The following is a 21,545-nucleotide window of genomic DNA, read 5'->3' on the forward strand; positions in this document are numbered from 1 at the left end:
TCCCCTCGTGCCAGCCATTTCCATCCGCGGGAGAAGGCTCTCACTGTCCACCCTATCTAACCCCCTGATCATTTTGTATGCCTCTATTAAGTCTCCTCTTAACCTTCTCTCCAACGAAAACAACCTCAAGTCTATCAGCCTTTCCTCATAAGATTTTCCCTCCATACCAGGCAACATCCTGGTAAATCTCCTCTGCACCCGCTCCAAAGCCTCCACGTCCTTCCTATAATGCGGTGACCAGAACTGTACGCAATACTCCAAATGCGGCCGTACCAGAGTTCTGTACAGCTGCAACATGACCTCCTGACTCCGGAACTCAATCCCTCTACCAAAAAAGGCCAACACTCCATAGGCCTTCTTCACAACCCTATCAACCTGGGTGGAAACTTTCAGGGATCTATGTACATGGACACCTAGATCCCTCTGCTCATCCACACTTCCAAGAACTTTACCATTAGCGAAATATTCCGCATTCCTGTTATTCCTTCCAAAATGAATCACCTCACACTTTTCTACATTAAACTCCATTTGCCACCTCTCAGCCCAGCTCTGCAGCTCATCTATATCCCTCTGTAACCTGCTACATCCTTCCACACTATCGACAACACCACCGACTTTAGTATCGTCTGCAAATTTACTCACCCACCCTTCTGCGCCTTCCTCTAGGTCATTGATAAAATGACAAACAGCAACAACCCCAGAACAGATCCTTGTGGTACGCCACTTGTAACTGAACTTACCATCAACCACCACCCTCTGTCTTCTTTCAGCTAGCCAATTTCTGATCCACATCTCTAAATCACCCTCAATCCCCAGCCTTCGTATTTTCTGCAATAGCCTACCGTGGGGAACCTTATCAAACGCTTTGCTGAAATCCATATACACCACATCAACTGCTCTACCCTCGTCTACCTGTTCAGTCACCTTCTCAAAGAATTCGATAAGGTTTGTGAGGCATGACCTACTATTCACAAAGCCATGCTGACTATCCCTGATCATATTATTCCTATCTAGATGATTATAAATCTTGTCTCTTATAATCCCCTCCAAGACTTTAGCCACTACAGACGTGAGGCTCACCGGTCTATAGTTGCCGGGGTTGTCTCTGCTCCCCTTTTTGAACAAAGGGACCACATTTGCTATCCTCCAGTCCTCTGGCACTATTCCTGTAGCCAATGATGACATAAAAATCAAAGCCAAAGGTCCAGCAATCTCTTCCCTGGCCTCCCAGAGAATCCTAGGATAAATCCCATCAGTACCCGGGGACTTATCTATTTTCAGCCTGTCCAGAATTGCCAACACCTCTTCCCTACGTACTTCAATGCCATCTATTCTATTAGCCTGGGTCTCAGCATTCTCCTCCACAACATTATCTTTTTCCTGAGTGAATACTGACGAAAAATATTCATTTAGTATCTCGCCTATCTCTTCAGACTCCACACACAACCTCCCATCCCTGTCCTTGACTGGTCCTACTCTTTCCCTAGTCATTCGCTTATTCCTGACATACCTATAGAAAGCTTTTGGGTTTTCCTTGATCCTACCTGCCAAATACTTCTCATGTCCCCTCCTTGCTCGTCTTAGCTCTCTTTATAGATCCTTCCTCGCTACCTTGTAACTATCCATCGCCCCAACTGAAACTTCACACCTCATCTTCACATAGGCCTCCTTCTTCCTCTTAACAAGAGATTCCACTTCTTTGGTAAACCACGGTTCCCTCGCTCGACGCCTTCCTCCCTGCCTGACCGGTACATACTTATCAAGAACACGCAGTAGCTGATCCTTGAACAAGCTCCACTTATCCAGTGTGCCCAACACTTGCAGCCTACTTCTCCACCTTATCCCCCCCCCCCAAGTCACGTCTAATGGCATCATAATTGCCCTTCCCCCAGCTATAACTCTTGCCCTGCGGTGTATACTTATCCCTTTCCATCATTAACGTAAACGTCACCGAATTGTGGTCACTGTCTCCAAAGTGCTCTCCTACCTCCAAATCCAACACCTGGCCTGGTTCATTACCCAAAACCAAATCCAACGTGGCCTCGCCTCTTGTTGGCCTGTCAACATATTGTGTCAGGAAACCCTCCTGCACACACTGTACAAAAAACGACCCATCTAATGTACTCTAACTATATCTTTTCCAGTCAATATTTGGAAAGTTAAAGTCTCCCATAATAACTACCCTGTTACTTTCGCTCTTATCCAGGATCATCCTCGCCACCCTTTCCTCTACATCCCTAGAACTATTTGGAGGCCTATAGAAGACTCCCAACAGTGTGACCTCTCCTTTCATGTTTCTAACCTCAGCCCATACTACCTCGGAAGATGAGTCCCCATCTAGCATCCTCTCTGCCACCGTAATACTGCTCTTGACTAGCAGCGCCACACCTCCCCCTCTTTTGCCTCCTTCTCTGAGCTTACTACAACACCTAAACCCCGGAACCTGCAACATCCATTCCTGTCCCTGCTCTATCCATGTCTCCGAAATGGCCACAACATCAAAGTCCCAGGTACCAACCCATGCCGCAAGTTCACCCACCTTATTTCGTATACTCCTGGCATTGAAGTAGACACACTTCAAACCACCTACCTGAACACTGGCCCCTTCCTGCGACGTCAAATCTGTGCTCCTGACCTCTGTACTCTCATTCTCCCTTACCCTAAAACTACAATCCAGGTTCCCATGCCCCTGCTGCATAAAACAAGTTTGATTTAAATTGTTTTTGGGGGGGGGGGGAGGAAGACTGAGAAGGTTTAGGTGTCGAAGAAGGATTGATAAATGTATATGCATTTGATGGGGATCCTTAAAGCAGATGACAATGAGCAACCTAAATCTAGATTCTTGGTTTGTGTATATATTTTATGGGCAACTTCAAGATTTTGAATTGGTATTCTAATAGTTGGAACAGATAAGTGGAGATTGGTTCCTTTGGCAATTATGCAGTTGCTGTGGATCAGCCAGCAAGAGATGCAGGAGGCAATTGCATAATGATATTGTCACTCAACTTGTAATCCAGAGTAAAAACACAAAATGCTGGATAAACTCCGCTGGCCTGGCAGCATCTGTGGAGAGAGAAAAACATATACGTTTCGAGTCTGTATGACCTCTATGAAGAGGGGTAGAAATGTAATGGATTATGTCGCTGGAGAGGGGGGTGGAGGAAGTGGGGCAGAATAGAAGGTGACGGATAGGTTGGAACAAAGAAAAGATTGACAAAGATGTCATGGACCCAAGACCAAGGGAATATTGATGGTAGCATTCGGGACTAAAGGGCTGAAAATGGCATAAAGGTAAGATAGCAGAATGTATTTTTTTAAATCATTTATCGGATGTAGGTATCGCTGGCTGGGCCAGCATTTATTACCTATCCCTAATTGCCATTGAACAGATTCAGAGTCAACCACATTGCTGTGGGTCTGGAGTCACATGTAGGCCAGACCTGGTAAGGATGGCAGATTTCCTTCTCTAAAGGATATTCGTGAACCAGATGGGTCTTTAAAACAATCAACAAGTTTCATGGTTATCTTTTGTCTTAATTCGCTCATGGGATGGGCTAGGTCAGCATTTATTGCCCCATCCCTAATTACCCTTGCTTAGGCTGTTTCAGAGGGCAGTTAGCTGTCAACCACATTGCAGTGGATCTGGAGTTACATGTAAGCTAGGCCAGGGAAGGATAGTACGTTTCCTTCCTTAAAGGTCATTAATGAACTTTATGGGTTTTTATGACAAACAACAGTGGTTTCATGTCATCATCGTCATCATTAGACTTTTCATTCCAGATTTTTATTGTATTCAAATGCCACCATCTGCCATGTGGGATTCGAACGTTGGTCCCCAGAAATTTAGCAGAACAAGCGAAAGATGGCCAGGTGGGGGTGGTGTTTGCATTGGGATAAACCAAGGAAACAAAAAGGGGTCAAGATGGAGGGGATATTTCCCAGTCTAAAGTTGTTGAACTCGTGTTGAGTCCAGAAGGCTGTAATGTGTCTAAACAAAAGAGGTGGTGCTGCTCCTCCAGTTTGTGTTGGGCTTCACTGGAGCATTGCAGCAGAGCAAGGCTGGACATGTGGACATGAGAGCAAGGTGCTGAGTTGAAATGACAAGTGACAGAAAGGTTAGGGTCATGCTTGCAGACTGAGTGAAGGTGTTCCGCAAAGCCGTCACCGTGTATGCGTTTAGTCTGCCTAGTGCCCTCTGAAATGCATGAAGGGCAAGGGAAATTAGCAATGAGCAATAAATGTTTGCCCAATCAGTGACGCCCAGAAAAAAATTTGTAATAATAAAAAATAATAATAAATAAATAATCAATAATAAAAATAATAATTATAATTTAAAAAAATAACATGTACATAAATCCATTATCTCATGAGGATTGAATTCTTAATTTAATAATAAAATTGAGGATGCAGTTTACTTTCCAAGTCATTATTAAGACAATTTATATATCTGGTTTAATAAATTCCAATCCAGATCAATTCTTTTTCAATAGGTTTGAGGGATTAAGTTATGTAAATTGGCTGATGGGTAGCACGGTAACACAGTGGTTAGCACAGTTACTTCACAGCTCCAGGGTGCCAGGTTCGATTCTCGGCTTGGGTCACTGTCTGTGCGGAGTCTGCGCATTCTCCCTGTGTCTGCTTGGGGTTTCCTCCAGGGCTCCGCTTTCCTCCCACAGTACAAAGATGTGCGGGTTAGGTGGATCGGCCATGTTAAATTTCCCTTAAATTTCCAAAAAGATTAATTGGGGTTACGGGGATAGGGTGGAGACGTGGGCTTGAACAGGGTGCTCGTTCCAAGGGCCAGTGCAGACTCGATAGGCCGAATGACCTCCTTCTGCACTGTAAATTCTATGGTACAGGAAGTCTGAGGGCCTACCTGCAAGGACTGTTTGTGGATGACATGGTGTGAGGAGCAAGGGCAAGTTTAGAGTACCCAAAGGACTTTGTCATTCATGATCATCGTTGTTTAATATGGGCTGGTTGTCAAGCTGAGATCATATCTGTGAATCAATTGGAAAATGAATTGGCAAATTATGCTTGGGGCCAGGATTTGGGGAGTTATGGCAAGTCTTACTCTGTTATAAGCGCCGCAATTTGGAAAGGTGTTGGTTCAAGAAGACCGGATCAAAAATCCTTATCCAAAAATTTGAAGATGAAAGATTTGAACTTTAAACTGCTTTTCCCTGATGGTTCAGTGGACATATGCAAGTCATATACACCAATAAGGTTCCAAGTTCAGTCTCAGCACTTTGCTCAGTTAGCATCTCTAATTTGGTGAATGTGGTGGAATGCTACAATTGGTTTCAGTGCTCTTCAATTAGGAAGGAGGGAGATCTGGCAGGATATTTTCTTCCTGGGATATTTTTTTTCCTATCTAGTGATCCCTTTTGGGAAGTGTCCCCATGGATATTGGCTGAGTGAAGGGGGTGGGGGGAATGAAATCAATCCAAAGTCTGTTTGCTCTTGCTGCATATACCTGCCAAGCCCCTCACTTATTGAAGTTGACAAACCTGACATGTATAGCACTTTGCCACGGTGTATTTAGTTGGAATATGAGAGAAGCGAAAAGCTTGGGGCTGGAGATTGGGGAATTAAAAGAGTTAGAAGTGAATTTTAGAGTGGAACGATATAGTGTAAAAGCATCATCACTGCTCCACCTGTCCATTAAGTCAAGTTGGAGGAATAAGCAATGGTCGTCTACAACATTTCACATGTTGAAACAAGTTATATAGTGTTTGTTTAAACTTTATTTTCTTTCTTTACAAAATGTGTGCATTATTATTTTGCACAGCATGTGATTGCGGTCCCAATATGTTCAAGATAATGGGCGAGATTCTCCAGCCTTCCCTTGGCGTATTTCTCGTCGGCAGGAGGCGGCCTGCCTATGGTCGGCAGCGGGACCTTCTGGCTCTGCCGTTGTCAATAGGATTTCCCTTTGTATCCCACCCCATGCTGTCAGGAAACCCATGCGGGTGAAGATCCCACCCGCGCGAACAACCAAAAGAACTCGCCCAACTTGTCAAAATGCCTGCTGTAAATGAGACTTTCTCTTTCAGCGATGGCATTTTGTATTTAGTTTGCCAGTTGTAGAAAAATTAATTCACTTTTTGTCTCAATAGGAGCAAAAACTAAAGACCTTGGTGATTTGAAATTTAAAACTAGAAATGCTGAAGATGAAGAATTGCAGGAAGATGAAGGAGAGCCAGGAGATTTCTTCAATCAAGAGACTTTTAAAGATAGTGGAATGTTGAGGCCATCCAAACCCCTTGCCCCGACAGTAGAGAAGTCTGTGGAAATTTCTGATCCATTGGGCATTATGAGGTAAAGTGATTTTTAAAAAAGTCGAAGTGACTGAATCCACTGTGTTTTCTTTGTTGATATTTGGAATATCATTATTTGGATGAGGTAGTGTACTGGATCAAAAGTAACATGAATTTTAATTATTTTTCCAGCTATTTCATTGCCTAACAATTGTTGTGGGATAAGATATGTTAACCTTCAACTGGATTTGTATACTCTCTTTGCCCTAATCAGTAGAAAAATAACACTTTTAATGTGGTTCTTAAATTGTACTCGGATCAAATATGAATTAAAATCTGGACATATACAGCAACACAAAACCGATCATTTGAAAACTGACTAAAACATAAATTTTCTTGCGACACTTGCACTGTTAACCCCAATAATGAAGTGGGTTTTGTTAGTGTTTTTTTAATAATTTCAAAACTCTAATTATAGTAATGCAGGTACACTTCCAATAATTTCTGAAGACAACAATAAGAACAACTTGCATTTATATGGCGTCTTTTATCATGACAAAACGTTCTGTGGTGCTCAAAATCCCAGGATATAGAATCTTTAGCGACGCAGAGAAGGGGGTAAAAGAGGAGAAGGCATTGCATTATTGTTTAAGGAGTCAGTTATTGCAGTAAGGAGGGATGATATCTTGGAGGGGGCATCAAATGAAGCTCTGTGCATAGAGCTTAGGAATAAAAAAGGGACAGCCACATGGCTAGGAGTTTATTACAGACCTCCAGATACTCAGTGGGAAATTTGAAGAGCAGATATGTGCACAATTTGCAGATGTGTGTAAAAATAATAATAGGGTAATTATATTAGGTGATTTCAACTTTCCCAACATTTATCATAGATCATAGAATTTACAGAGCAGAAGGAGGCCATTCGGCCCATCGAGTCTGCACCGGCTCTTGGAAAGAGCACCCTACCCAAGGTCAACACCGCCACCCTATCCCCATAACACACTAACCCCACCCAACACTAAGGGCAATTTTGGACACTAAGGGCAATTTTATCATGGCCAATCCACCTAACCCGCACATCTTTGGACTGTGGGAGGAAACCGGAGCACCCGGAGGAAACCCACGCACACACGGGGAGGATGTGCAGACTCCGCACAGACAGTGACCCAAGCCAGAATCGAACCTGGGACCCTGGAGCTGTGAAGCAATTGTGCTATCCACAAGGCTACCGTGCTGCCCGAGTAGTCATTGGAGTAGTCATCGTGTTAAGTGCTTAGGTGGAGTGAAGCTCTTAAAATGTATACAGGAGAACTTTTTAGCTCCATATATAGAGGATCCAACAAGGGATGGTGCAGTGCTGGACCTAATTCTGGGGAATGAAGCCGGACACGTGGGTGATGTGTTGGTGGGGGAGCATTTGTGACGACAACATGGTACAATTTAAGTTTATTATGGACAAAGAAATAGACAAGTTGCAAAAATAGGTTTTGGATTGAGGGAGAGTGGATTTTAGTAAAACAAGGCAGGATTTGGCCAAGGTAGACTGGAAAGAGTTACTTGTGGGGAAATCTACAGAAGAACAGTAGGGGGCACTCAAAAAGGAAATGGAGGGTACAGGCCTGGCATGTTTGCTCAAGAGTAATAGGAAGGAGTAACAAGCATGACGAGAGAAATTCAGGATGGTGAGAAGGGAAAGACAGGCTTTTAGCAAGTACAAGGGGAGCAAATCAATGGAGACATTGGAGTTCAGAAAGTTCAGGCTGGAGCTTAAGAAAGCAATTAGGAGAACAAAGAGCAGATATGAGAAAGCTCAGGCTGATAAAAGTAGGGAAAATCCTAAGATATTCCCCAAGTATATCAATGGGAAGAGGATAACCAGGGAAAGATAGGACCAATTAGGGGCCAGAAGACATTGGTAGGGTGTTGACTGAATACTTCACATCTGTCTTCACTCAGGAGAATGAGGAGGTAGATATGGAACTCCATGCAGAGGAGGTAGATATGGAACTCCATGCAGAGGAGGTAGATATGGAACTCCATGCAGAGGAGGTAGATATGGAATTCCATGCAGACCCGATGGCCAAAGGAAATCTTTCTGCACTGTATTAGTTTGTGATTCTGTGAACTTCCTCTGGAATCCAATTCAATCACTCATTCAGGTAGTCTGTTCCAGATATTATCAGATCTCTGTGTATATGGATCTTGGAATTGCTTATTGGAAATAGCAAGAGTCCAACTTCAAACAGTCTCTGAAGCCTAGCAAGCCATTGGAAACTGTAAATTTTGCAATCCAGCCTGTAGTGATTTAATAGGTCCAGATTGTCGGGGCTAATTTGAAGATGTGCCTTTCATTGTTGTTGTGAAGCTGCTTTCAAACTCGTATTCTCTCTATTAGTGGCAACAAAAAGATGGGAGACTTTGATTTGTGGTCTTCATGGTAAGAAAATTGAAGCTTTTGTAAACAAAATCCTATATATGCAAAGTCTAATTTAATTCAAAATGGGAGCATTCTTTTCCCTTCCATAAACATTGCATTTTGTCTGTGATAAATTATTTTGTCTTCCCATAGCATTTAGTGTGTGAGCTAATGAAGTCTAACTAGTTGAGTGAGGGAGATGGGGATTTTCTCTACACAGCTACTAATGCAATGGCTTGAACTGGCCCCAAAGGACTTTCAAATTTATAAAATCAAAAGTATTGGTCAAGCCCTATAATACAGGAGCAATGTGTAAAAGCCTTTGGTGTGCGCTGCATAATGCTTGACATTGTATTTCATTTGTGTGATGCCACAGTCTGCAACTGGAATCTTGTTTTTTCCATAGTTCACGGTGGAGTGTGAAAATCATTTGTTGTGCAATCAGAACTTATGATCACACTCTTTGTTTGAAGACTCTTCTTTCTAGCAAATGCGTGTACCCTCAGTCCTCCATTGGCAAAAACAGTAACTGAAAAACTTGTTTTCCATTTTGAAAAGTATCTGTGGCAATCACTGCTAAGTTGTTATTCTCCACCTAATAAAATAAGCAGGTACTTTGGTGTCGTTTTATGTTGGTTCAATGTGGGAGTGTCTCCTTTATCAAAGTAGCAGATTTCCTTTGTTGACCTGCCCCATCTTGCTTGATGTTTTCATGGGTGTATTGCAAAGTGTTGAATCCAACTTTACAGAAATCCAATATGCTACATATCTAGTGTACATAGATGCACACTAGTATTGTACAACTAGTGTACAATATAGTACACTATATTGAATATATTGGATTTATTCTTTGGGGGTTCTCAATGTTCACTATATAAATGTTGCAGGTTTTGTCAGTTACCTACAAAACTGACAAATTTTAAAATATGTTTTCATTGAGGTTTTTGTGGTATCCAAAACAAGGATAAGCATGACAAACATTAGGAGACTGGGTAAAGAAAAATATTTACATATCGGTCAGTTTGTATAATTTACATCGTCTTCTTGTATTATTTACAATGGTGGTTACGATTTCCTGTTTTCCGATCTCCAGTAGTTTTTTGATTCTGGCTGTTTCCTTCCTCCCCGGCTGTTTATTTTGCCTTCTTCCCTCAACTGTTCTTGTGCCCTGCTCCAGTTACATTGGTGTGATGCTACGTCTCATGTATTTTGTTGGGTTCCATGTTTCCCTGTCCCCCCACTCCCTCTCTTCGGCAACCATAATAATAATAATCTTTATGGTCATGTTAATACTGCAATGAAGTTACTGGGTGTCCGATTTTGTCTCTTCCCGATGCTCTCTCAATTCTCTTGAAAGAAACATCCTCTACCCATCCCCTAGTGTGGTGGGGGGGCTTCTCGTGCGGCGGGCTGGTCCCTCTCGCTCTGCCAAGGCCTGAGTTCCGCAGCCTCGTGCGGCAGCCGGCTAGGTCGTTTGTTTGTCCAGGCTTTTTCCACTCCTGGTTTCCACACGCCCTCTGTAATGGCTGCTACTTGGCATTTTTCTCTTTTTGTGTTGTTGATATTGGTGTGGGGATATTTTTCCTTGGTGTTAGTGGGTTTTTTCATAGGAGGAGAGCCACCTCCTGTCCGACGTCTCAGCACATCCCTGTCACTGGAAGATGGGGAAACCAAATTATAATCAACCAATCAAATCACATTGTCAATTCAATATATACTGCGTCTTTTAACATGTGAAATTAAGTCCCAAGGCACTGCACAGAAAGTTTTTTAAAATTCATTGATGGCGTAGACATTGCTGGTTAGGCCAGCATTTATTGTCCATCCCTAGTTGTCCTTCAGAAGGTGGTGGTGAGTTGCCTCCTTGAACCATTGCAGTCCTTGAGGTGTAGGTGCACCCAATGTGCTGTTAGGGAGGGAGTTGGAATCATAGAATTCCTACAATGCAGAAGGAGGCCATTCAACCCTCTGAAAGAGAATCCTACCTAGGCTCACTCCAACCCTATCCCTGTAACCCCATCTAACCTGCACATCTTTGGACTGTGGGAGGAAACCAGAACCCAGAAGAAACCCATGCAGACATGGTGAGAAAGTGCAAACTCCACACAGGCAGAATTGAACACCTGGGTCCCTGGTGCTGTGAGGCAGCAGTGCTAACCACTGTGCCACCTTGCTGCCCACAAGCTCCAGGGTTTTGACTCCGCGATAGTGAAGGACATGTGATATATTTCCAAGTCGGAGTGGTGAGTGACTTGGAGGGGAACTTCCAGGTGGTGGGTTTCCCAGGTATTTGCTGTTCTTGTCCTTCTAGAAAGTAGTGGTTGTGGGTCTGGATGGTACTGCCAAAGGAAACTTGGCAAGTTCCTGCAGTGTATCTTGTAGATGGTGCACACGGCTTCCACTGTTCGTCGGTGGTGGAGGGTTTGAATGTTTGTGGAAGGGAGAGCAATCAAGCGGGCTGCTTTGTCCTGGATGGTGTCGCGCTTCTTGAGTGTTGTTGGAGCTGCACTCATCCAGGCAAGTGGAGAGTATTCCATTACACTCCTAACTTGTGCCTTGTAGATGGTGGACAGGCTTTGTGGGGTCGGGAGGTGAGTTACTCGCCGTAGGATTCCTACTCTTTGACCTGCTCTGTTAATCACAGTGTTAATATGGCTTGTCCAGTTCAGTTTCTGATCAATGGTAACCCCCAGAATGTTGATTGTGGGAGATTCAGCAATGGTAATGCCATTGAATGTCAAGAGGCAGTAGTTAGATCCTCTCTTGTAGCAGATGGTCATTGCCTGGCACTTGTGTGGCACAAATGTAACTTGCCACTTGTCAGCCCAAACCTAGATATTGCCCAGGTCTTGCTGCATTTGGGCATGGACTGCTTCATTACCTGAGGAGTCGCAAATGGTGCTGAACATTGTGCAGTCATCCGCAAACATCCCTACTTCTGAACTTATGATGGAAGGGAGGTCATTGATAAAGCAATGCTAAACATTGACACTGAGCCAAAGAAGTAAAGATTGAGGTGATTAAAAGCATCGGGCAAACAGGTTTTCAGGAAGGCCTGAAGAAGGAGAGAAGCTGAACATAGAACATAGAAAATACAGCACAGAACAGGCCCTTCGGCCCACGATGTTGTGCCGAACCTTTGTCCTAGATTAATCATAGATTATCATTGAATTTACAGTGCAGAAGGAGGCCATTCGGCCCTTTGAGTCTGCATCGGCTCTTGGAAAGAGCACCCTACCCAAACTCAACACCTCCACCCAACACCAAGGGCACATTTGGACACTAAGGGCAATTTATCATGGCCAATCCACCTAACCTGCACATCTTTGGACTGTGGGAGGAAACCGGAGCACCCGGAGGAAACCCACGCAGACACTGGGAGGATGTGCAGACTCCGCACAGAGAGTGATCCAAGCCGGAATCGAACTTGGGACCCTGGAGCTGTGAAGCAATTGTGCTATCCACAATGCTACCGTGCTGCCCTTAAGAACAAATAAATCTACACTATATCATTTTACCGTAATCCATGTACCTATCCAATAGCTGCTTGAAGGTCCCTAATGTTTCTGACTCAACTACTTCCACAGGCAGTGCATTCCATGCCCCACTACTCTCTGGGTAAAGAACCTACATCTGATATCCCTCCTATATCTTCCACCTTTCACCTTAAATTTATGTCCCCTTGTAATGGTTTGTTCCACCCGGGGAAAAAGTCTCTGACTGTCTACTCTATCTATTCCCCTGATCATCTTATAAACCTCTATCAAGTCGCCCCTCATCCTTCTCCGTTCTAATGAGAAAAGGCCTAGCACCCTCAACCTTTCCTCGTAAGACCTACTCTCCATTCCAGGCAACATCCTGGTAAATCTTCTTTGCACCTTTTCCAAAGCTTCCACATCCTTCCTAAAATGAGGCGACCAGAACTGTACACAGTACTCCAAATGTGGCCTTACCAAAGTTTTGTACAGCTGCATCATCACCTCACGGCTCTTAAATTCAATCCCTCGGTTAATGAACGCGAGCACACCATAGGCCTTCTTCACAGCTCTATCCACTTGAGTGGCAACTTTCAAAGGTGAATGAACATAGACCCCAAGATCTCTCTGCTCCTCCACATTGCCAAGAACTCTACCAGTAACCCTGTATTCCGTATTCATATTTGTCCTTCCAAAATGGACAACCTCACACTTTTCAGGGTTAAACTCCATCTGCCACTTCTCAGCCCAGCTCTGCATCCTATCTATGTTTCTTTGCAGCCGACAACAGCCCTCCTTACTATCCACAACTCCACCAATCTTCGTATCGTCTGCAAATTTACTGACCCACCCTTCAACTCCCTCATCCAAGTCATTAATGAAAATCACAAACAGCAGAGGACCCAGAACTGATCCCTGCGGTACGCCACTGGTAACTGGGATCCAGGCTGAATATTTGCCATCCACCACCACTCTCTGACTTCTATCGGTTAGCCAGTTCGTTATCCAACTGGCCAAATTTCCCACTATCCCATGCCTCCTTACTTTCTGCAGAAGCCTACCATGGGGAACCTTATCAAATGCCTTACTAAAATCCATGTACACTTCATCCACATGCTTGGTCACCCCCTCAAAGAATTCAATAAGACTTGTAAGGCAAGACCTACCCCTCACAAATCCATGCTGACTATCCCTAATCAAGCAGTGTCTTTCCAGATGCTCAGAAATCCTATCCTTCAGTACCCTTTCCATTACTTTGCCTACCACCGAAGTAAGACTAACTGGCCTGTAATTCCCAGGGTTATCCCTAGTCCCTTTTTTGAACAGGGGCACGACATTCGCCACTCGCCAATCCCCTGGTACCACCCCTGTTGACAGTGAGGACGAAAAGATCATTGCCAACGACTCTGCAATTTCGTCTCTTGCTTCCCATAGAATCCTTGGATATATCCGTCAGGCCCGGGGGACTTGTCTATCCTCAAGTTTTTCAAAATGCCCAACACATCTTCCTTCCTAACAAGTATTTCCTCGAGCTTACCAATCTGTTTCACACTGTCCTCCAACAATATCGCCCCTCTCATTTGTAAATACAGAAGAAAAGTACTCGTTCAAGACCTCTCCTATCTCTTCAGACTCAATACACAATCTCCCGCTACTGTCCTTGATCGGACCTACCCTCGCTCTAGTCATTCTCATATTTCTCACATATGTGTAAAAGGCCTTGGGGTGTTCCTTGATCCTACCCGCCAAAGATTGTTCATGCCCTCTCTTAGCTCTCCTAATCCCTTTCTTCAGTTCCCTCCTGGCTATCTTGTATCCCTCCAATGCCCTGTCTGAACCTTGTTTCCTCAGCCTTGCATAAGTCTCCTTTTTCCTCTTAACAAGACATTCAACCTCTCTTGTCAACCATGGTTCCCTCACTCGACCATCTCTTCCCTGCCTGACAGGGACATACATATCAAGGACACGTAGTACCTGTTCCTTGAACAAGTTCCACATTTCACTTGTGTCCTTCCCTGACAGCCTATGTTCCCAACTTATGCACTTCAATTCTTGTCTGACAACATCGTATTTACCCTTCCCCCAATTGTAAACCTTGCCCTGTTGCACGCACCTATCCCTCTCCATACTAAAGTGAAAGTCACAGAATTGTGGTCACTATCTCCAAAATGTTCCCCCACTAACAAATCTATCACTTGCCCTGGTTCATTACCAAGTACTAAATCCAATATTGCCCCTCCTCTGGTCGGACAATCTACATACTGTGTTGAAAAGCTTCCTGGACACACTGCACAAACACCACCCCATCCAAACTATTTGATCTAAAGAATTTCCACTCAATATTTGGGAAGTTAAAATCACCCATGACTACTACCCTGTGACTTCTGCACCGTTCCAAAATCTGTTTCCCAATCTGTTCCTCCACATCTCTGCTACTATTGGGGGGCCTATAGAAAACTCCTAACAAGGTGACTGCTCCTTTCCTATTTCTGACTTCAACCCATACTACCTCAGTATGGTGATACTCCTCGACTGCCTTTCTGCAGCTGTTATACTATCTCTAATTAACAATGCCACACCTCCATCTCTTTTACCACCCTCCCTAATCTTATTGAAACATCTATAACCAGGGACCTCCAACAACCATTTCTGCCCCTCTTCTATCCAAGTTTCCGTGATGGCCACCACATCGTAGTCCCAAGTACCGATCCATGCCTTAAGTTCACCCACCTTATTCCTGATGCTTCTTGCGTTGAAGTATACACACTTCAACCCATCTCCGTGCCTGCAAGTACTCTCCTTTGTCAGTGTTCCCTTCCCCACTGCCTCATTACACGCTTTGGCCTCCTGAATATCGGCTTCCTTAGTCGCTGGACTACAAATCCGGTTCCCATTCCCCTGCCAAATTAGTTTAAACCCTCCCGAAGAGTACTAGAAAACCTCCCTCCCAGGATATTGGTGCCCCTCTGGTTCAGATGCAACCTGTCCTGCTTGTACAGGTCCCACCTTCCCCAGAATGCGCTCCAATTATCCAAATACCTGAAGCCCTCCCTCCTACACCATTCCTGCAGCCACGTGTTCAGCTGCACTCTCTCCCTATTCCTAGCCTCGCTATCACGTGGCACCGGCAACAAACCAAAGATGACAACTCTGTCTGTCCTGGCTTTTAACTTCCAGCCTAACTCCCTGAACTTGTTTATTACCTCCACACCCCTTTTCCTACCTATGTCGTTGGTACCAATGTGCACCATGACTTCAGGCTGCTCCCCCTCCCCCTTAAGGATCCTGAAGACACGATCCGAGACATCCCTGGCCCTGGCACCCGGGAGGCAACATACCTTCTGGAGTCTCGCTCGCGACCACACAATCTCCTATCTATTCCCCTAACCATTGAATCTCCTACAACTATTGCTTTTCTATTCTCCCCCTTCCCTTCTGAGCCCCAGAGCCAGACTCAGTGCCAGAGACCTGGCCGCTAGGGCCTTCCCCCGGCAGGTCATCCCCCCCCCCCCCCAACAGCATCCAAAACGGTATACTTGTTTTGAAGGGGAACGGCCACGAGGGATCCCTGAACTGTCTTCCTGTTTGTTTTTTTCCCCCTGACTGTAACCCAGCTATTCTTGTCCTGTACCTTGGGTGTGGTTACCTCCTTGTAACTCTTCTCAATCACCCCCTCTGCCTCCCGGATGATCCGAAGTTCATCCAGCTTCAGCTCCAGTTCCCTAACACGGTCTTTGCGGAGCTGAAGTTGGGTGCACTTCCCGCAGGTATAGTCAGCTGGGACACCGGTGGTATCCCTCTCCACCCACATCCTACAGGAGGAGCATGCAACTGACCTAGCCTCCATCCCCTCTTACCTGACAGAATATAGCTGCCCTGTGGACTAACTAGATCTCCGCTCTCCGACTCTGCTCCCAGTCAGCTACACTTTCTGTAAACTCCTGGCTCTCTTCTCACTCTTTGCGGAAATGTCGGAAACAAAATGAAAGGAGCACCTTACTCCCTCCTCACCTAACTCCCTCGGTCACCAAACTCTCACTATAGCACTCAAATGCACCAAATTCAGCACTCCCTTAGTCACCAAACTCTCATTATAACACTCAAATGCACCCAAATTCAGCACTCCCTCAGTCACCAAACTCTCACTATAGCACTCAAATGCACCAAATTCAGCACTCAGTGCAAACAAAGTCTGCACTGTCGGGGATCACTGTCTGGAGGTAATCAAAGAAATATCTGAATCTTTCAGTCAGTTTTGAATTTTGAAAATGTATTATTCCAGTTCACAGGAAGGTGGTACTCAGAATATAAGAAAAAGAGCAATTGTGTAATTAAGCAATCTACAGAAGAATAGTTAACATCCTTTTTGAGGAACTGGACTGGGGATTTCCAATGTAAATGCACATCAAAATAAAAAGAATCTTGAACATGGAAAATGAATTGTGTGCAAGCAGTTAAAATAAGTGTTCTCCAAGGAGCTGGAACTAGTAGGGTAACTTTATCTGCAGTTTTCCCCTCTGATGCTTCTGAGCTGGTCAGGTCCTAAAGGACATAGCTGCTAGGCTGTGTCGGTGCAGATGGTGAGGGAACCAACAAAGGGGAAAATTGCTTGACCTTGTTCTTACAAATCTATCTGTCGCAGATGCAATTGTACATGACAATATTGGCAGGAATATCCACAGCTCATTCATTGTGGAGATGAAGTCCTATCTTCTTTAAAAAAAATTTAAAAACATTTTTATTAAAGTTTTCACAAAATATCAACAACAAAATGTAAAAGGAACCCAACAGAATTAAATACAAAACAAAACAACCCAGTGCCCCCCTGCCCCCTATACATAGATAATAAATTAACATCCGCCGAAACACATAGCAAATATATACACCCCCTCAGATCCCCCACTATAGACGAACAAAAATAAAATAGAACCCCCCACCGGTTGCTGCTGCTGCTGACCATTGTCTACCGTTCTGCCAGGAAGTCCAAGAACAGTTGCCACTGCCTGAAAAACCCTTGCACCGATCCCCTTAAGGCAAATTTCACCCCCTCTAATTTAATAAACCCCGCCATATCATTGACCCAGGATTCCACGCTTGGGGGCCTCGCATCCTTCCACTGAAGAAGAATCCTTCGCCGGGCTACCAGGGACTCAAAGGCCAGAATACCGGCCTCTTTCGACTCCTGCACTCCCAGCTCCCCTGCAACCTCAAATATTGCGAGCCCCCAGCCCGGTTTGACCCTGGATCCTACCACCCTCGACACCGTCCTCGCTACGCCCTTCCAAAATTCCTCCAGCGCTGGGCATGCCCAGAACATATGGGTGTAATTTGCTGGTCTCCCTGAGCACCTAACACACCTGTCCTCACCCCCCAAAAAACGGCTCATCCTTGTCCCGGTCATGTGTGCCCTGTGCAGCACCTTAAACTGTATGAGGCTGAGCCTCGCGAACGAAGTGGAAGAGTTCACCCTCCCTAGGGCATCTACCCACGTCCTCTCTTCGATCTCCTCCCCCAACTCCTCCTCCCACTTACCTTTCAGCTCCTCCACCGAGGCCTCCTCCTCCTCCTGCATCACCTGGTAAGTTTCTGAAATCTTGCTCTCTCCAACCCACACCCCCGAGAGCACCCTGTCCTGTACCGTGCATGGCAGCAGCAGCGGGAATTCCACCACTTGCCGCCTGGCAAACGCCCTTACCTGTAGATACCTAAAAGTGTTTCCCGGGGGGAGCCCGTACTGCTCCTCCAGCTCACCCAGGCTCGTGAACTTCCCATCCACAAACAGGTCCCCCAACCTTCTTATCCCTGCCCTGTGCCACCCCGAAAACCCTCCATCTATTCTCCCTGGGACAAACCGGTGGTTCCCCCGTATCGGGGTCCACACCAAGGCCCCCACTTCCCCCTGTGCCACCTCCATTGCCCCCAAACTTTGAGGGTAGCTGCCACCACCGGGATCGTGGTATACCTCATTGGAGGGAGTGGCAGTGGCGCCTTTGCCAGCGCCTCCAGACTCGTACCCTCACAAGACGCCGCCTCCAGCCTCTTCCATGCCGTCCCCTCCCCCTCCATCACCCACTTGCGTACCATCGCTGTATTGGTGGCCCAGTAGTACCCACAGACGTTGGGCAGCGCCAGCCCCCCCCATCACTACTCCACTCCAGGAACACCCTTCTCACCCTCTGAGTCCCTCGCACCCACACAAACCCCGTTATGCTCCTGTTGACCCGCCTAAAGAAGGCCTTTCGGATAAGAATGGGGAGGCAATGGAACAGGAACAAAAACCTTGGGAGCACCGTCATCTTGACTGGCTGTACCCTACCTGCCAGGGACAGCGGCAACGCATCCCACCTCTTAAACTCCTCCATTTGCTCCACCAGCCTCGTGAAATTAAGTCTATGCAGGGCCCCCGAGCTCCTGGCCACCTGGACCCCCAAATACCTGAAGCTCCTCTCCGCCCTTTTTAGTGGGAGCTCGCCAATCCCCCTCTCCTGGTCCCCTGGGTGAACCACGAACAACTCGCTCTTCCCCATGTTCAGCTTGTACTCTGAGTAATCCCCGAACTCCCTGAGGATCCTCATTACCTCCGGCATTCCCCCCACCGCGTCCGCCACATATAACAGCAAGTTGTCCGTATAGAGCGACACCCTATGCTCCTCCCCATCCCGCACCAGCCCCCTCCAGTTCCTCGACTCCCTCAGTGCATAGCCAGGGGTTCAATCGCCAGTGCGAAGAACAGGGGGGACAGGGACACCCCTGCCTCGTCCCTCGATGAAACCGAAAGTACTCAGACCTCCTCTTGTTCGTGGCCACACTCGCCATCGGGACCTCGTACAACAGGCTAAACCACCTGACGAACCCCTCCCCAAACCCAAACCTCTTCAGCACCTCCCACAAGTACCCCCACTCTACCCTATCGAAGGCCTTCTCAGCGTCCATCGCCGCCACTATCTCTGCCTCCCCCTCCCTCGCTGGCATCATAATAACGTTCAGGAGGCTCTGCACATTGGCGTTCAACTGCCTCCCCTTCATGAACCCCGTCTGGCCTTCGTGGATGACCTGCGGCACGCAATCCTCAATTCTCGTGGCTGAGACCATCGCCAGCACCTTGGCATCTACATTTAACAACAAAATCGGCCTGTAAGACCCACACTGCAGTGGATCCTTGTCCCGCTTCAGGATCAAGGAGATCAGTGCCCGGGACATCGTCGGGGGCAAAGCGCCCCCCTTCCCTTGCCTCACTGAAGGTCCTAACCAGCAACGGGCCCAACAGGTCCACATATTTTTTGTAAAATTCGACTGGGAAACCATCTGGCCCCGGTGCCTTCCCCGCCTGCATGCTCCCTATCCCTTTGTCCAGCTCCTCCAGCCCAATCGAGGCCCCTAATCCCGCCACCAATCCCTTCTCCACCTTCGGGAACCTCAGTTGGTCCAGAAAGCGGCCCCATCCCTCCCTCCCTCCAGTGGGGGCTCGGACCGATACAGTTCCTCATAAAAGTCCCAGAAGACCCCATTGATGCCAACCCCACTCCGCACCACACTCCCTCCCCTATCCTTCACTCCCCCGATCTCCCTAGCTGCATCCCGCTTCCGAAGCTGATGCGCCAGCATCCGACTTGCCTTTTCCACATATTCATAAATCGCCCCCTGGGCCTTCCTCCACTGCGCCTCTGCCTTCCTGGTGGTCAACAGGTCAAATTCTGCCTGGAGGCTACGCCTCTCCTTCAACAGTCCCTCCTCCGGCACCTCTGCGTACCTCCTGTCTACCCTCACCATCTCCCCCACCAGCCTCTCCCTCTGCTCTCTCCTCCCTTTGTGGGCCCTAATGGAGATCAGCTCTCCCCTAACCACCGCCTTCAGCGCCTCCCAGACCATCCCCACTCGGACCTCCCTGTTATCGTTGTCCTCCAGTTATCTCTCTGTGCTTCCTCGGACCCGCTCGCTCACCACCTCGTCCGCCAACAGCCCCACCTCCAAGCGCCACAACGGATGCTGGTCCCTCTCCTCCCCCAGCTCTAGGTCTACCCAGCTCTAGGTCTACCCAATGCGGAGCGTGATCTGAAATGGCTATCGCCGAGTACTCGGTATCCTCTACTCTCGCAATCAGCTCATAACAAAAAATGTCGATCCGGGAATAGGCCTTATGAACGTGCGAGAAGAATTAAAATTCCCTAGCCCCTGGCCTTGCAAATCTCCAAGGGTCCACCCCTCCCATCTGGTCCATAAACCCCCTCAGCACTTTAGCTGCCGCCGGCCTCCTACACGTCCTAGACCTGGAGCGGTCCAGTGCCGGATCCAACACCGTGTTAAATACCCCCAGATTATCAGGCCCCCCACTTCCAAGTCCGGGATCCGACCCAACATGCGCCGCATAAAACCTGCATCGTCCCAGTTCGGGTCGAACACGTTGACCAGCATCATCCTCTCCCCTTGCAGCTTACCACTTACCATTACGTACCTGCCGCCATTGTCTGTCACAATGCTCGACGCCTCGAACGACACCCTCTTTCCCACCAAGATCGGCACCCCCCCGATTTTTGGCATCCAGCCCCGAATGAAACACCTGGCCTACCCACCCCTTCCTCAATCTTACCTGGTCTGCCACCTTCAGGTGTGTCTCCTGGAGCATGACCACATCCGCCTTCAGGTGCACGAACATCCGGGCCCGCTTAACCGGCCCGTTCAGTCCCCTTACGTTCCAGGTTATCAGCCGGATCAGGGGGCTACCCGCCCCCCTCCCCCGCCGACTAGCCATAACCCCTCCTCGGCCAGCCACGTGCCCGCGCCCCACGCCCGGCACCTTCCCCATGGCGGCAGACCCCCGTCCCAACCCCCTCTCCTCGCACCAGTCCACCCGCACCCCCCAGCAAGAACCCCTCCTAGCTGCATTGCTCCCCCAATTGCAGTCCCGCAAGTCAGCTGACTCCTGCTGACCCTGGCCGCTCCAGCCTCTCCTTCGACCCCTTCCATTGTGGGACATTTCCTCCCCCTCCATTACCCACCAGCAGGCTCTCCGCCTCCCCCTTCCATCCCAAGCGCGGGACAAAACTCGCGCTGCCCCGCCCCCTCCAGCCTTCAGCGTGGACCCGGCCCCGCCTCCTCTGGCGCAGCTCCTTTTACAGACCCAGTCCCCTCATCCCCGACTCGGGCCTCACCCGCCCCCACGGGGCCCCATCCCCCTACCGGCCATCCACCCCCTACTCCGTTTACTTGCCCCGCTCCAAGAGCCCACCCGACAGACTCAACCCACCCTAACCACCCACACCGAACCAAAAATAAATAAGAACAAAGAACCCGCCCTCAAAATGTAACACAACAGCAACAATCCCCAATCATCCCCATGCCCGACCCCCCATCCCGACTCTCAGTTTGTGTCCAGCTTCTCGGCCTGAACAAAGG

At 47.4% G+C, this 21,545-nt stretch overlaps 1 protein-coding gene across 2 annotated transcripts in view; it reads left to right on the forward strand.

Annotated features, from left to right (window-relative positions):
- Window positions 1-21,545, forward strand: part of hs1bp3 (HCLS1 binding protein 3) — a 189,303-nt gene that overhangs the window by 74,812 nt on the left and 92,946 nt on the right. For both annotated transcript variants that reach the window (XM_072498877.1, XM_072498876.1), the window contains exon 4: window positions 6,120-6,321. In XM_072498877.1, coding sequence (XP_072354978.1) covers window positions 6,120-6,321 — 202 coding nt within the window. The remainder of the gene's footprint in view (window positions 1-6,119; window positions 6,322-21,545) is intronic.

The sequence above is a fragment of the Scyliorhinus torazame genome, chromosome 4 (genome assembly GCF_047496885.1).
Source record: "Scyliorhinus torazame isolate Kashiwa2021f chromosome 4, sScyTor2.1, whole genome shotgun sequence".
NCBI lineage: Eukaryota > Metazoa > Chordata > Chondrichthyes > Carcharhiniformes > Scyliorhinidae > Scyliorhinus > Scyliorhinus torazame.